General features: G+C 42.6%; 1 protein-coding gene across 2 annotated transcripts in view; it reads right to left on the bottom strand.

The window, feature by feature from the left end:
• BMPR1A (bone morphogenetic protein receptor type 1A) overlaps nt 1-17,555 on the bottom strand; it is a 242,224-nt gene that overhangs the window by 17,621 nt on the left and 207,048 nt on the right. For both annotated transcript variants that reach the window (XM_033941864.1, XM_033941865.1), the window contains 6 exons: nt 12,311-12,413; nt 7,938-8,037; nt 7,716-7,815; nt 5,060-5,198; nt 4,595-4,787; nt 3,828-4,125 (listed from right to left, as the gene is read on the bottom strand). In XM_033941864.1, coding sequence (XP_033797755.1) covers nt 3,828-4,125; nt 4,595-4,787; nt 5,060-5,198; nt 7,716-7,815; nt 7,938-8,037; nt 12,311-12,413 — 933 coding nt within the window. The remainder of the gene's footprint in view (nt 1-3,827; nt 4,126-4,594; nt 4,788-5,059; nt 5,199-7,715; nt 7,816-7,937; nt 8,038-12,310; nt 12,414-17,555) is intronic.

Raw genomic sequence — 17,555 nt, 5'->3', positions numbered from 1 at the left:
GGGGAAAAAAAACCTAATAATAATAATAATAACTACCAATAAATAATAAAATAGAGAAAATAATAATAACAATTCAGAGAGAAATAGATAGTGGTGAGTCTTAACCAAGCAAAAAAAAAAAAAGGTTTTAACTGAGGAGCTGTCAAACTTTTTTCAAGTTTAGCGCCGTTGTTTAAACGGACCGCAAAGCCGTTGTTAGGACCGCAAAGCCTTTTTGTTTTGGTCTTCCTTCTTCAAGCTGCAATTGACTCGCAAGTGATTGGCTCGCAAGTGATTGGCGACAGAGCTTTTCCTCGGGCAAGTAAGCCGCTAACACCGCCGCTAGCTCCCTCCCCTCAAGGCTCTGTTTCGGTACTGCAAGGGGAGGGAAGCCAATATATGCCGATGCATCGAGAAAACAAAAAAACGGCAATATCGGCAGGGGGACAGATGAAGAAGCTCCCGACGCGGGATGGAAATTTAACACATTTACCTCCATTGGAGTCGTCCTTATCACGGAGCTCTTCTTCAAAAGCAGCTTCCACTTCAAAGAATTCAAAGGCTCCCGCGGGCTCAGCCTCAGGTTCACGATTCTTTCCTGACCTACAGCTTGTAACCTCAGGAAATTCAGGTACTTCTCCAAAGTCTTCTAAAAGTGTAAAAAGAAAGGGGGGTGGGCTGCTCCTATTCTACAAGAACCAGAACCTATTCCCCCCAAAAGAGTTTCTCTGCCGGTTGGGCAAACAGAAATGTCTTCACAGGGAATTGAGTCTTTTCAGGCTATATCTGTTTTTTTTCTCATTGTGTCAAACGTTTATGCAGGATAGTGCTTCTTTTTTGCAGACTTCTTACCAACTTCCTCCTGTTCAGCTGGAGCAACCTGCTTCAAATTTAATTCAACAGGTCACCCCAGAGGACCCTTTACTTTCCATTTCAGTGCCACCTTCACCTCTACTGTCATGGGCTGGTACTCCGGTATGCTCTTTTCTGACACAGGAATTCCACCCTCCTTCTGCCTGGTCAGAGCCCGGCATCCTACTAGTCTGACCCTCAGCCTTTTGCTCTCTCCACCCAACTTCTCAAGCAATAGCAATGGATGCTTTTTCCATACTTTGGGGTCTCAACCTTCTTTACGCTTTTTCTCCGTTTCCTCTAATATCCAAGGTGCTTCAGAAAGTCGCTATGGGCTCACATTATTCTCATTGCACCTCGTTGGCCCCATCATATTTGGTATTCACTCCTCCTCAATCTTCTGGTTGTTCCCCCATTTCCTCTCAGAGACCATCCGTCTCAGCTATCTCAACAGCAGGGCCAGTTACTTCACCCCAACCTTTGCAATCTCAGCTTGATAGCGTGGAAATTGAAACTCAGTCTTAGACAATTTTCCACTTACGCAAGTAAAAACTGTTCTTCTAGCAGCAAGATGTCCTTCTACCAGGAAATCATATCATTCTAAATGGAAACGGTTTTCCATCTGGTCTCAAAATCACCTCTCAACTGTCCAATGGAACACATTTTGTCCTAAAAGAACATAAGAATTGCCGCTACTGGGTCAGACCATCGTGCCCAGCAGTCCGCTCCCGCGGCAGCCCTTAAGCCAAAGACCAGTGCCCTAACTGAGTCTAGCCTTACCTGCTTACCTTCTGGTTCAGCAGGTACTTGTCTAACTTTGTCTTGAATCCCTGGAGGGTGTTTTCCCTATAACAGCCTCCGGAAGAGCGTTCTAGATTTCTACCACTCTCTGGGTGAAGTAGAACTTCCTTACATTTGTACGGAATCTATTCCCTTTTAACTTTAGAGAGTGCCCTGCATTTGTCAGAGTCTGGTCTTAAATCTAACTCAATTCGATATCATTTGGCAGCGATCTCAGCTTTTCAGATTTCTGTGGCTGATAAGCCTCTCTCATGTCATCCCCTCATCTCCAGATTTCTCCGAGGTCTTTACAATCTCAAACCTCCCATCCGTAATCCACCTCCAGCGTGGGACCTGAATCTGGTGTTGGATGTCTTAATGCAAGACCCTTTTGAACCCCTGGGATCTGCTTCACTTTCTTTTCTTACTTGGAAATCAGTTTTTCTCACAGCTCTAACTTCCGCCAGAAGAGTCAGTGAACTACAAGCATTAGTTACATATTATCCATACTTTTAATTTTTCCCTACTAAAGTATAGCTCAGAACTCTTCCAAAATTTCTTCCGAAGGTTGCAACAGATTTTCATCTCAACCAAACTATAACCTTACCAACATTTTTCCCTTCTCCACATTCTTCTTCAGCAGAGCAACATCTGTATACATTGGACTGCAGACGAGCATTGCTTTTTTATATCAGAGCAACGACTTCCTTACGACAATTCAGCCAGCTTTTTATTTCCTAAAATCCAGCTACCCAAGGGAAACTAGTATCAAAGAAAACGCTCTCTTCTTGGATAGTATAGTGCATAAATTTTTGCTATACAAAGAGATACTCAAATTGGAGCTCATAAAGTTAGGGCTACAGCTACTTCCAAAACAAGCTTAAGATCTATTCCTATTCAGGACATCTGCAAAGCAGCCACATGGGCCTCTGTAAACATTTTTACAAAGCATTATTGTTTGGACCAGAGTTTTTCACAGGCTGTTCGATTTGGTCAATCAGCTTTAAGAAACCTTTTTGCAGTATAAATGGTTCACCACCACCCAAATACTTTTTTCAAGCTTAGAACTCACCAACAAGTGTGCCTGCATATCCCTTGCTTGTCTCCAGAGAAAGGAAAGTTGCTCACCTGTACCAGGTGTTCTCTGTAGACAGCAGGGGAATGCAGCCACACTTGCCTGCCTGCCTGCCATCCCCTCTTTTTCAATCCTTACTTATTGCTAGGGACAAAACTGGCATTCCAAGAGGCGGTGGAACTACTGACTCCCGCACATGCCCAGTAAGCATAAAGATTACTTAGCTAGGGGAGAGCACTGGCACATAGGCTTTGTCAGCGGACTTCACCAACAAGTGTGGTTGCATTCCCCTGCTGTCTACAGAGAACATCTGTTACAGGTGAGCAACTTTGCTTTCCTTCCCGTCAGACTCTGACTCTGTACCCTCCCTCCCAGGCTCTGCCTTCTGTCCCCCTCCCTGCCCTATCCTCATACCTCTGCCGATCCCTGGTGGAGGTGCAATGGGCAGGAGCAAGCTTTCTGAACTCCTACCCCGCTGCACAGATCGAGTTTCTTCGGCTGAGTGGCACAAGCAGGAGCACGATTTGGCGCTGCTGTTTGGCACCGAGTGGCTTCCTTACTGGCTCCCACAAATTCTCGCGAGTCCTGCAAGAACTGACGGCAAAGATCTCTCCTGCCCTGCACCACCACGATTTGAGGAGCAGCAAGTCCAGCGAAGGAGGTAAGTGGGGGGAGGGATGATTTTTTAAAATTGCATAGGTCGCCCCAATTACTGGTAGATAAGCTGCAACTAATACAATGCGGCAGCTTATCTGCCAGTTTTAAAACATGTATAGGCATTTTTTGCGGCCCATATGCGGGGAAATACGGTAAGTGTATATTATACATACATTATTTTTGCTTTAAAATGCTTGGGTTGAACTTTAAGGAAGGTGGTCTATAAATGTAATATAACTATTCTTTGATATAGTAACAATACTACTTATGATTCTTCTGTCTACTCCCTTTGTATCTAAGACATGACAGAACTGAGAAATATATGAACCATAATGTATCAAAGATGTGCCACTATGCAAACGCATCACACTCACACCATACTTAATTACTCTTGGATACCAGAGTTAATAACTCACATTTTTCTTCTAGAAACACAAGGAATGGCATTTCTGGGCAGTTTTTCTAGCTGATCTACATGATGTACCTGTTAAATTTGACTGCCAGTCCCAGATCAGCAATGCAGCAGGATCCGTTTCTCTTTATCAAGATGTTCTTGCTTTTCAAGTCTCTGTGCGCAATGGCAGGCTTGCCCTGTGTCCCATAAATCTCAGTGTGAAGGTGGCAGAGACCACATGCTGCTGAGTATGCCAGTTTGAGTAACCACCTGGTATCAAGTGTTGCACATTTCAGGAAGTCATATAAAGATCCATTTTCATGGTAATCTGTAATCAGGTAAAGCTGGGTCCAAGAGCCTGTACCTTTAATATCTGCTGCTATAAAACCTGTTTAATATATAAAATCAAGTTTTAATCTTCACTCTTTTGTAAGAACGTGCCACAAAATTTTAATCTTTTAATAAGAGTTAATCCAAATATGACGAAGACTAGTGAGCAAATGGTGGATACTGAATAATAGTGTGTCTTCTCCCCATGCTTCCAATACTCGAACAGAAAAGCCCAGGGATTGAAACCAGACATCCTTAAAAGACCCACTAGCCATACATGGGTACTTCTTGGAGGAATGCACCCCCCGATTCCTCTTTGGAGGGGGGGGGGGGGACATGGCCAGCTGGAATGGTCTAGCAGGATGAAAAGGAATAGGTTTAAATAGGAAAAGGTGGACATCTTTTCATAAAATACATATTTCACAACATAGGCATCCCCTTGACGTGAAGATCAGAATTCAAATCTATAGAGAGCAGATCCAATTAACTCAATATCCATCTCAAAATCACATGACCTGCTTACTCACCCAGGATGTTTTCATGACGCATTAAAACAGTCTGATAAATCTCCGTTTCTCGGAACCAGCTGGCTTCCTCAGTGGTAAAAAACACTTTAACTGCCACTTTTTCACCACGCCATTTTCCCATCCACACCTCTCCATACCGGCCCTTTCCAATCTGTCGTACCATGTTAATCTGTTTGGCAATAGTACGCTGAACCTGGAAACGCAAAACAGAGTATAATGGAAATCAATAAATTAAAAGGTGTTACTCAACGATTATGTTATGACACAATTCTGTAATACATTAGCATTTTCAGCAAAAGGTTCCTTCTGTGTCAAAATATCAAGAAATGCATTCATTCCTGAATGTTCTGACAGTTTTATAGTTGGCTTCTATGTTTGCTGGTAATTTAATGCAAAGTCGATAAAAACAAGTCTGCCTTATGGCAGTGTTTAAGGAATACAGAAATCAGCAGTCATGAGACTTACCAGTAAAGGTAGGCCTGATCCACTGCCAGAACTCTGTGATTGGTCAATCAGATCCTTTAATGACTCCCCAACTGGAATAAATGCTTCATCTTGTTCCAGATCACGATTATAATGACGTCTGACAGATTCTAGTTTATGTCTGTTAAAGGAACCAGATAGCAGTTTTCAGCTTTTTTTGTGTTGCTTTTTGTTAAGAATTGACTATATTTTTCGCTCCATTAAACACACTTTTTCCCTAAAAAAAGTGGGTGGAAATAAGGGTGCGTCTTATGCAGCGAATACCCAAAGCGCGCCGCCCCCCCCTCCCATTACCTTATTTTAATGCTGCCACCCTCCCTCACTGGACGCGCCACCCTCCTTCCCTGCGAGTGGATTGAATTATGTCGGTGTTGGGAAATTTACATCTATCAGCTTTATTTTGCACTATACAAAACGGCATGCATTTCTAGTTTTTGGTGTTGAATGACATGCAGTGTCCTATATCTCTGCTTTCAGTTTTTCTCTATTTTGGGATGGGGAAGGGGGTGTCCTATTTTTTATCAGGTGAGAGTCATGTTCTGTCCCTGCAACTGAGGCACAGGATTCTACTAGCATGTGGTGTCTATGTAGGATCCTGTATCATCTTTAGTTACCCTGTAGCAGGTGCTCTAATGTATTTCAGTAGCATAATTAAATGAAATAACTACTCTGAATGCTACAAGTACAGATAGGGATGGAGGAAATTACTTGCACAAGATGGAATGGATCTTAGTGGGGTCGGGCGGGAATGGGTTAGATTTCAGCAGTGTGCTTTGACAATTTTTTCACCTTGTAAGTATGCTGTGAGATGAAAAAAGTTGAATATCACTTCTTTAGAAAATAAGTCTTTTTTGGACATTTCAGAGATACTTCATAGAAGTTACCCCATAATAGGTAGGAATTACCACTACAATCTATTATATTACAGATTGCTCTAAAATAATTCATTAAAACCCCATTTTTTGTTTCTGGAGACTTTTGTCACTTTTTCCCAGAGATGGTCACATATATTCATTGGCACAAAAAATAGGAAGTACATCAAGTAACAGCCCACTTCAAATACACAACCAAATAAAAACTGAACTTTTCTAGTAAGAATATAGTTTTGCTTTGATTGCCAAAGAAAAACAGAACAGAAATTTATTACAAATTGCCAAGAGTGTTCTGATGGGCTACGCTCTCAGTGGACTAGGTCCTTAAGGATTTTATGTGGATTATCCTGTTTTTATGTGGATTGTTACGTTGACTTTTGGACATCCGGGAAGCTTCATTATTCCATCCAAGACACAGTTTTAGCTCAGTTGCCGAATGGCTCGGCTACCAGCAGAAGAAAGCTCTTCCAGAGATGCAAATTGATGTCCACACATAGGTTGTTTCAACTTTGGAAAAAGGTCAAAGTATGGTGGTCTCATGTCTGGACTGTAGGCAGCACGAGGTAACACCTTCCAGCCGTATTCATGTAGTTTTTCAATGACATTCCCTATTTGCGGGCGAGCGTTGTTGTGAAGAATGAGTGGCCCAGTCAAGAGCAACTCTCCACTCGTCAATGAAAAATTACACGAATACGGCTGGGAGGTGTTACCTCATGTTCCCTACAGTCCAGACATGAAACCACCAGATTTCGACCTTTTCAAAATTTGAAACAACCTATGCGTGGACATCGTTTTGCATCTCTAGAACAGCTTTCTTCTGCTGGTACCCAAGCCATTCGGCAACTGAACTAAAACAGTGTCTTGGATGAAATAATGAAGCTTCCCGGATGTTGGGACTCAGTCATTTCAAAGCAGGGAGACTATATTGAAGGATTGTAAAGAAATACTTGAAAACAAAAACATGTAAATTTAAAAAAATAGTGTGCATTATTTATGAAATGACCCTCATATGTAGTGCCTATTTCCTCTATTCTTCTTTTTACCTTTCAAATAACTATTCACCTTCTACTGATACCATCCAGTTATAAATTGTAAACCGCATAGATATTATATCAAAAATAAAATAAACTTGGAAGAAAGGAAGAGAGTTCAGTCTCTGCTGGGAGACTGAAGAGAGGTGCTCCGAGTTGAGACTGAACTATTCCAACAAAGCTACAGAAACTGTTTTGTAACTCGCACCTTTTTAAAATTACCTAGGGAATTGTATTCTGATCAGAGGAAACCTTTATTGACTTAATTACCAGTGGGAAGATGCAGCATTGGAGAGAAAATCCAGCTTGCAAGCATGACATTTTTGTTGTTAGTTTTGCAATCCTTTTGGAACCAAGAGAAACCTGATGATTTTTAAGTATACCCACAACCACTATTTCTTTGAACCAAGCTAAATCTGATCATTGCGAATACATGTGGACATTCTGCTTGCTGGAAGAGAGCCCTATTAGATTAAGAGGTCTGGAAGCGTCAGCCCACCCAAGAAGGCGTAGAAATGAACTGAGGAACAGAAGGACATAAGGGATCCCAGGGTAGTTTGAACCCCTTTTGTTGTACAAGTTCAGAGGATTAAGGAAGATCAACCACTAAATAGTAAAACCACTTCTTCAAGGGAGTCTCAGCAATGTGTGGTCAAAGCCACAGAGGACCCAGAAACAATTACCACCCCATTTTTGTTTAATATATACTTATGTCAATGCATAGAGCTTTCTTACTTGTAACAGTAGATGCTGAAGGAAATGATCATGATGAGAAGGCACAATGTGACTGTCACAACAAGTGCTATTAAGTGCATACTGCCATTAAACAACCCATCTGTACAAAAAAATAAACAGAATTTATTATTGCAGTGTGGTGGCCAATTGTACAACCATAAAATCAGCAAGTAAGCAGCCATAATAAATAAACTACTGAAACTATCCAGCAATTGGACCTACCTGTGCTACCAGGAGGGGAAAGGGTAGGCTGCAAATCTTTGTTGCACATATCAGTTCGACAGCACTCAATTGTCCGACGTAACTGTGCCTTTGGAGAATCCTATTGAGAAGAAAAGAACATTTATGCTGTGAAATTAATGTTCAATGTGATTAGAGAGCACCGAAATAGAAACAGATGCCCCCTTCATGTCAAAAACAAAGGAAAGAACATTTTTTTATTCTAATACCAATTTTACTAAACTACCGTATAAAGTTCACTTTGACCAATCCATATGATAGGTGCTAAAAGTGTAGAAGGGAAAATTCAAGATTTACTCAACAGATCTCCACATTATAGCAGGTATCTAAGTCTAGTTAACTGGATGTTCATCTATCTTAAATCCAGTTAAGAAAAGTGCATTTAACTCTGCAGCTCTTTCTTTAATAACTGCCATTTTCTTAGCTGGGTTTACCGAAGATTAAAACTGTCTCAGTTATTTGCGATTTTTTTTGTCCCTTTTTTAAAATGGAGAAATGCTGCCCCGGACATCCCCCAGACCTTACCTGGTGGTCTAGCAGTGATGCAGGGCAGAATCGATCTTCCTACGTTCCAGTCCCGTGCTTAGCCATCATCATAATGGCTGCCGTGAGTTTCCGTTGTAGTCTCGAGACTACAACAGGAACTCACGGCATCCATTTTGATGATGGCTCTGCACAGGGCAGGAGCGTAGGAAGATTGCTCCTGCCTCGCATCACCACTAGACCACAGGTAAGGTCGGGAACACAGGAGGGAGGCAGGAGTGGGTCAGATCTGGCTCAAAAAATTATTCACGATTTTTCCCTATTTGCGGGCCAGCTCTGCCCCTAACCCCCGCGAATACTGAAGATCTGCTGTATTGCTGTTTCTGCTACAAAAATATTTCAGCATGAAGTCTAAGGGGACCCCAAGGATTTCAAGCTGACTGTGCTCCAGAGGAGTTTTGGGTATCTTACTATACTGCCTTAAAACATAAGAACATACTAGGGCAGACTGAAGGTCAATCCTGTTTCTAACAGTGGCCAATCCAGGTTAAAAGTACCTGGCAAGATCTCAAAAGAGTAAAACAAATTTTATGGTACTTATTCTAGAACAAAACAAAACAAACAAATAAGCAGTGGATTTTCCCAAATCTATTTTAATAGTAACTTATAAACTTTTCTTCTAAGAACTTATCCAAACATTTTTTAAAACCCTGCTAAGCTAACTGCTTTTAACTGAATTATTTGGCAATGAATTCCAGAGTTTAAATGCACATTGAGTGAAGAAACATTTTCTCCAAATCATTTTAAAATTTACTACTTAGTAGTTTCATTGCGTTTCTCTTAGTCCCTGTCTTTTGGAAAGAGTAAACAAGTCATTTACACAGACCCCTATCATACCTTCCCTTAGCTTTCTCTTCTCCAAACAGAAGAATCCTCGTCTCTTTAGTGTTTCCTTATAGGGAAGTCATCCCATCCCTTTTATCATTTTCATTGCTCTTCTCTGTACCTTTTCTGAGAAGCGGTGATCAAAATTGTACATGATATTTGAGGTGCAGTTGCACCATGGAAAGGCATTTTAATAGACTGTACAGCTAGAATGGAAGAGGCTGCTTGCAGGTTTAGAGGGAATTGGGGACTTTTTTCAACAAAAAGTCCTTGCCAAAGACATCACATCTAGGTAACTTTAGGTAACTTATCTAGATATTGTGGAGAAGTTCAAACATTTTTGTAGTATATACCATGTGATCAATCTTTTAAAACAAATAAAAGAAGGTGTAACACCAAGGAACTCAATAAGGAGAGAGGAGGTTATATCTTAAATAAGATCTAGAAGAGTGGACAGTGAGACCTGTCTGTCTGGAGATTGACAGAAGACCAAGGAGATGAGCTACTTCTTAAACCAAAGTGTAATCTATTAACATATTTTTTAAAATTCTTTTTCCCTTGTGTGTAATTTTGATTACCAATAGCAATGACCCTTTTTTTTTTTTTTTTTTTTTTTAAAGAAAGGACACAGATGTCTGAACTGAATTGGGAAAAGAGTGTGAAGAAACTGTGCATAAACAGTCAGCTAGTATAGGCCTTGGGGCAAGCCACCTCCCCTCTCCCACAATGGCTCCAATTTTTTTTTTCTTTTTAACTCTACAGTAATCTCCCATGGAGTAGAAATACATCTTATCAACAGGACCAGGGTTATAGAAGATGGAGGGGATAAAAAATGGAAGGAGTGGAGAATGAAAGAGGAATAAAAGGGGTAGGGACTAGAGACATGTACTTATAGAATCACTGTTTTAATAGGAGAAGTATAAAAGAAAGGAAGAAATAGAAGGAATAGGTGTCTATAATAAAAGAAAGCAGGAAAATAAAACAAATAGTAAGAGAAAATCAAAGAACATACCATAAAGTAGTGTATCTCAAACTGTGTGCCATGCGTCCTGAGATTCCAAGTGTGCCACGGCACACTGAAGAGGAAGAGAGGCGCCTGCCAACTGACTTCCCTACGCGGTGCAGTGCCAGCGCTGCCCGATTTGCTGAAGGCCTGCATATTTCCCCCTTCTCTCTAGTGTCCTCCGGCTTCCCCCCTGGCCTCCCGGTCTCACCTTTAAAGCTAATTACAGCAGCCTACAGAGGATCGCTGATAGGTAAAATTATTTTATTTCAATATAGTGATTGAAATGTGTCAGTTTTGAAAATTTATATCTGCTGTGTATATTGTGTGTATATAAAAAATGAATGGAAAAAAATTGCATTACAATTAGTAAAGGGGATGGGATCTGGGGCAGAGCTTGAGTGGGCCTAGGGAGGTCTGTGGTTGGGGTACTCAGTCGATATTTGTTAGACTTAAGGGGTACTTAGCTTGAAGTAGTTGAGAAACACTGCTGTAGGCAATCAGCTGGCACCAGTGCCTCTCCTCTCCGGCCCTCTTCCCTGCTGGCACCCCCTACTGGTGTCTCAGGGCCCATCTGGAAGGTCTCTACACATGGGCGGATGTCAACGTGATGATGTCACGCATATGCATGATGTCATCATGGCGGCGTCCATGCACTGGGTGCCTCAAGCCATGGCCACTACCTTTAGTGTGCCCTGGCTTGAGAAAGTTTGAGAGACACTGCCATAAAGGATGAAAATTTTTTTCATTAATATACGTATGAACAAATATAAACCTTTTAAGATTTCTGGAATAAATAGTTTTGCATATTAAGCACAGCATATGGAGAGGATCTTTTTTGTGGCCTGTGGCACTATTAGTATCCCAGCCTATGGGAAGTAAAGTGAAATCCATGGGTCAGGGAAAGTGATAGAACAAAATCCAAATAACACCAAAAGGTTCCACAAAGGAAAAAAAGCAGCAGAACAACAAAAAGATTGTGGAACAGAAGATCGGAGGTATCAGTCTGAAGTTTAATAAGTATCTAAATAATTTAAAAACAATAATCTCAAAAAAATCCACAAAGGGTGTATACAGTCACAAGCAACTCACTAGATAAAAAAAGCAACTAATGTATAAAATACAAATGACCCAACAGGGGCCACGTTTCGGTAAAATTAAAATGCCTTCCTCAGGGGTCTTATGAGGGTCCTTGGCCGTCTTAAATATAAAAACATAAAAGACCCCATGAAAAGTGATGTCATCACCGCAGGATGCAGAGAAAAGGCTCCACTACCATTCTAACATGGAACTATTGTAAATCTCCACTGGGCACCAGAACTGAATATCTGGGTCATTGGTGGTACCTTCAAGTTATGAGGGTACAGCTGATATTAACTGCTATTTCAGCACTGCTAACCAGGCAAAGTTCTATTTAAGCAGTTCTAGTAACTCAGGTAGATATACAGACACAGCACTGAATACCATGGTGGTCAGAGAGGATATTCAATGGTACTGTCCAGGAAAGTGCCACTGAATAACCCCTTCTGAACCACTCTATACAATTTAAGGAGGAAAATACTTCTCATGCCCACTGAAATGATTTTGATATCAGGCCCCATGTTGCTTTAAGTGGGTATCCCTTCTTTAAGCACAGCCACCAATGTGGTTCTTGAGCCAAAAAATCTGCTCAACCCCGATATAACCATATGCTAAAATGTATGTAAGTATACAACAGCCCATCTATTCAACGCCTTGATGTAGACTCTACCTTTGAGATACTACTGAAAAATGTATCTGTGTTTATAATACAGGAACAGCTTGTGATGTTACCTTTGGGATCTTGAGGTACTTTGCACCTGGGTTGGACACTGTTGGAAACAGGATACTGGGCTTGATGCATCTTTGGTTTGTTCCAGTATAGCAATTCTTATGTTCTTTTCCCAGATGCCCCCATTTTATTTCTAGATAATTAAAATCCATGCAAAATGAATAGTGACATTACCTTGCACTGAAAGTCAGATCCTTCATACTTCACGCATCCTGAGGTAAGAGTGATTTCTCTATGCTCATCCTCCTCAATGATTGCAAAACAGTGGCCATTTGTCCTGAAATGAACATGAAAGGGTTAATTAAGTAAATTCTGTTACCGCACATTCAACTATTAAAAACTATGTACAGAAGTAGTCCATAAATTTTTTTACAAAATGCATGAAGGATAAGGTGATAGTGGGTTAAGAGGAAACAGCAAGATACCAGATGTTTCAGGGTGAAGTTTTACTCGCCACCCTCCAATCCAAAGGAGGGGCCTTAGGTATCCGGGCCAATCAGAGCCTTAGGCCCCTTCCCAGTGCATCTGGGGGAGGGTCTGAGGCTCTGATTGGCCCAGGTTGTATAAGGCCCCTCCCATGGGGGGGGCCTTAAACAACTTGTGTCAATCAGTACCTCAGGCCCCTCCTTGGTGCATCCCAAGATGCACCAGGGAGGGGAAGACCCATTCCCTTCTGGGAGGAGGGAATCTGCATCCCCCCATGCAATTTGGAGGTAATGGGGAGGAGGCATCGGAGGCGGGGGGGTGGAGGTGTTATATGGTGGGTGGGGGGTCATTTGCCAGCGGGGAAGAATGGGCAACTCTCCTGATGTGAAGGGGGGGAGCACGGCCAGGATTTCTTGGCAGCGGGAGAGTGTGGGCATCTCTCCTTTTGCCGAGAATGGAGGGGAGGGGGTAGAGTGCGCAGGTGGGATTTCTTGGTAGCGGGAGTGTGTGGGCATCTCTCCCGCTGCAGGGAGGAGTGTCGCCTTCGTTCAGGAGGGGGGTGTTCTTCACCGCTGCAGGGGAGGGGTGTTGTGAAGCAATGGGAGAGAATAGGCATCTCTCCCACTGCATCACAACACAGACTTTCTAGCAGTCTCTGACACTGACTGGCACCCCTGGACCAGTCGCTTATTTTTGTTGCCCAAAACAGACGCTGCATTTAGAAAATGGCTCGGCATTCTTTAAGAATCCACCGGACGGCTCATTTCAATGTTGATGAGTCCATTTGCATGTCATTGTTGGAGACTGCTAGAAAGCTCAGTAAAGACAGAAATAATTCATTTAGATAATCTGCTGCTAAAATGCATGCAGGCTAAACCGTCAGTAAACAGTTTAGCGATGGCGTTAAAAGTTTTGAGAATCTGGCCCTCAATCACCAGATTTGAAAAGGAAGCAAACCCATAAAGCACCAGGCCCCCAACTCTCTCATACTTGCTCAGAAGGAAACTGTTCCACCTTACAGCAGGGAATGACACCAACACTGAGCTAGCCGAACCAGAGGGAGGGATTCCCAACCAAGCAGCCAATCCCAGAAGCATAGCACAAGGGGAAAATTTGCCCCCACCGCACCATCCTGTTACCATGACGCTAACTTCTGGATCACTCCTAATGCTGTCCCCACAACAACATGTGGTCGCAACACTGAGTGCTGGCTCACTCCTGCACCGCCGCAGCTGCCTCCTTTAACCCCCCCACCCCTTCCCGATTATTTCAGTACTATTTTCACTCTCACGGTAAAACTGCACTCTGCACTCATGGGAATGTTGTTTCTGCTTAATATTTCAGGGCAAATAGTCCAAACATTGAAAGAGCAAACGAAGTTGCAACCACTTACTTAATTTTTCAAACACAGGTCTCCGCTGCTTCTCTGAGCCTAAAAGTGGCTGCAGTGTTGGCACCAACATATGAGTGCCATTGCTAGCTCTGCTTGACCCTCAAACAGGACGTTACAACAAGCTCTGATGTAACTTCCTGTTCCTGGGTTGTTCAGAATCAGCAGCAGCAATGCACATGCCAACGCAGACACTGAAGCCACTTTCAGTATGGAGAAGCAGCAAAGCACTGCACGGGAGAAGGCAATCACATTAATCACAATTAAATTTTTTCATGCATGTTAAATATTTGGCAAGTTAATCGCATTATTACCACATTAAATATGCAGCCCTAATAAAAAGTAATAATACTGGAGAGCAGTGGCAGTCAGAACTGTTTTTCTTTAGGGGGATCCACGATTAACATGGATAGGCAGCTGGCATACATATCTGAGCTATAATATCCTTATTGACACAAATTTTAGAGTGCATCTGGCAATGTTTTTTTAAGTGGTCTGTGACAGCTGCATGCAGCAGGGTTCAAATTTTAAATATTTTAAACTCAAACACTTCAAGCAACCAATGCTAAACTGCAAATACAATTTTGGAAACAAACAATATTTAAAGATATCTAATGAAGCAGTACATATGAGGACTAAGGACAAACAACAGACTTTATAATCTCTATTTGATGAATGAAGCTTTTCATAACAGCAAAGACATGCTCATACACAAAGACCCAAATGAGGATTAGCAGCTAATCATTCAGTTTCTCTATGGTATGTGGTCTTCATCATAAGGAGACGGACACACTTAAAGATCTCAATCTGTATACTTTGGAGGAAAGGCAGGAGATATGAAAAAGACGTTTAAATACCTACGTAATGTAAAAGTGCATGAGTCGACTACATAAGAACATAAAAATTGCTGCTGCTTGGTCAGACCAGTGGTCCATCATGCCCAGCAGTCCGCTCAAGTGGCGGCCCTTAGGTCAAAGTCCAATGCTCTAACTGAGACTAGCCTTACCTGCGTACGTTCTGGTTCAGCAGGAACTTGTCTAACTTTGTCTTGAATCCCTGGAGGGTGCTTTCCCCTATAACAGCCTCCGGAAAAGCGTTCTAATTTTCTACCACTCTCTGGGTGAAGAAGAACTTCCTTGCGTTTGTACAGAATCTATCCCCTTTTAACTTTAGAGAGTGCCCTCTCATTCTCTCTACCTTGGAGAGGGTGAACAACCTGTCTTTATCTACTAAGTCTATTCCCTTCATTATCTTGAATGTTTCGATCATGTCCCCTCTCATCTCCTCTGTTCAAGGGAGAAGAGGCCCAGTATCTCTAATCTCTCAGTGTACGGCAACTCCTCCAGCCCCTTAACCATTTTAGTTGCTCTTCTCTGGACCCTTTCGAGTAGTATTGCGTTCTTCTTCATGTATGGCGACCAGTGCTGGACGCAGTAATCCAGGTGAGGGCGTATCATGGCCCAGTACAGCAGCATGATACCCTTCTCCGATCTGTTCGTGATCCCCTTCTAAATCATTCCTAGCATTCTGTTTGCCCTTATCGCTGCCACCACGCATTGCGCAGATGGCTTCATTGACTTGTCAACCAGTACTCCCAAGTCTCTTTCCTGGGGGGTCTCTCCAAGTACTGCCCCAGACATCGTGTATAAGATTTTTGTTACCCTCATGCATCACCTTACACTTATCCTCTTTAAACCTCATTTACCATGTCGCGGCCCATTTCTCGAGCGTGTTTATGTCACATTGCAATCCTCCTGCATCTTCACTACTCTGAATAACTTCGTATCGTCTGCAAATTTAATCAGTCACCGAGGCACAAAATCTATATATATTGCGTATCAACAAAGGATCCAAGAGGAAAAAGAACAAAGAACCGGCGTGGCTCACTGTAGAGGTGAAGGAAGTGATCAGAGACAAGAAAACTTCGTTTAAGGAATGGAAAAGGTCAAAAACAGATGAAAACTGGAATAAGCACAAACAACATCAACACAGGTGCCATAAAGCAGAAAAAGGGGCCAAAAGAGACTATGAGGAAAAAATAGCCAAGGAGGCGAAAAACTTCAAGCCATTCTTTCGATATATTAAGGGGAAATGACACGTGAGGAAAGTGGTGGGGCCGTTGGATGACCCTGGAATAAAGAGAGTGCTAAAGGAGGACAAAGAAATCACTGACAAACTGAACACATTTTTTGCGTCTGTATTTACCGAAGAGGAAATACACAGCATACCGGAACCCATCAGCTATATGCTGGAAAAGAAGACGGGAAACTAACACGGTTGACAGTCAGTCTAAAAGAGCAGATTGATAGGCTTAAGAGTGACAAATCCCCAGGACCGGATGGCATCCATCCGAGGGTCATCAAGGAACTGAAAGGGACTATAGCTGAACTGCTTCAGCTAATAACCAATCTGTCAGTCAAATCGGGAAAGGTTCCGGAAGACTGGAAGGTGTCGAATGTTATGCCGATCTTCAAAAAAGGTTTGAGGGGAGATCCAGGAAACTACAGACCGGTGAGTCTGACCTTGGTACCGGGAAAGATGGTAGAGGCGCTGATAAAGGACCGCATCATTGATCACCTTGACGGACACGATCTGAAGAGGACCATCCAGCACGGTTTCAATAAAGGCAGATCTTGCCTGACGAACTTGCTGCACTTCTTCGAGGGAGTAAACAGGCAGATAGACAAGGGCGACCCAGTTGACATTGTATATCTGGATTTTCAGAAAGCATTCGACAAAGTTCCACATGAACGACTACTTCGGAAAATTGCATGCCATGGAATCGAGGGTGAAATACTCACGTGGATTAAAAACTGGCTGGAGCATAGGAAACAGAGAGTGGGGGTAAATAGACAATTCTCAGACTGGAAGTGCATCACCAGCGGGGTGCAGCAGGGCTCAGTGCTTGGACCTGTGTTCTTCAACATCTTTATAAACGATCTGGACATTGGTACGACGAGCGAGGTGATTAAATTTGCGGACGATACGAAGCTATACAGAGTAGTGAAGACACAGGGGGATTGCGAAGATCTGCAACGTGACATAATCAAGCTCGAGAAATGGGCATCAACATGGCAAATGAGGTTCAATGTGGATAAGTGCAAAGTGATGCATGTCGGGAACAAAAATCTCATGCACGAATACAGGATGTCCAGGAGGTACTTGGAGAGACCTTCCAGTTCTGATCGACAAGTCCATGAAGACATCTGCACAATGTGCGGTGGCGGCGAAAAGGGCAAACAGAATGCTAGGAATGATCAAGAACGGGATCACGAACAAATCGGAGAAAGTTATCATGCCGCTGTACCGGGCCATGGTGCGCCCTCACCTGGAGTACTGTGTCCAGCACTGGTCGCCGTACATGAAGAAGGATACGGTACTACTCGAAAGGGTCCAGAGAAGGGCGCCTAAATTGGTTAAGGGGCTGGAGGAGTTGCCGTATAGCGAGAGATTAGAGAAACTGGCCTCTTCTCCCTTGAAAAGAGGAGACTGCGAGGGGACATGATTGAAACATTCAAAATACTGAAGGGAATAGACTTAGTAGAGAAAGACAGACTGTTCACCCTCTCCAAGGTAGGGAGAACAAGAGGACACTCTCTAAAG

Source organism: Geotrypetes seraphini, chromosome 4 (genome assembly GCF_902459505.1).
Source record: "Geotrypetes seraphini chromosome 4, aGeoSer1.1, whole genome shotgun sequence".
Lineage (NCBI taxonomy): Eukaryota > Metazoa > Chordata > Amphibia > Gymnophiona > Dermophiidae > Geotrypetes > Geotrypetes seraphini.
Note: the sequence above shows the minus strand (reverse complement) of the source record. Positions and strands in the feature narration are given on the sequence as shown.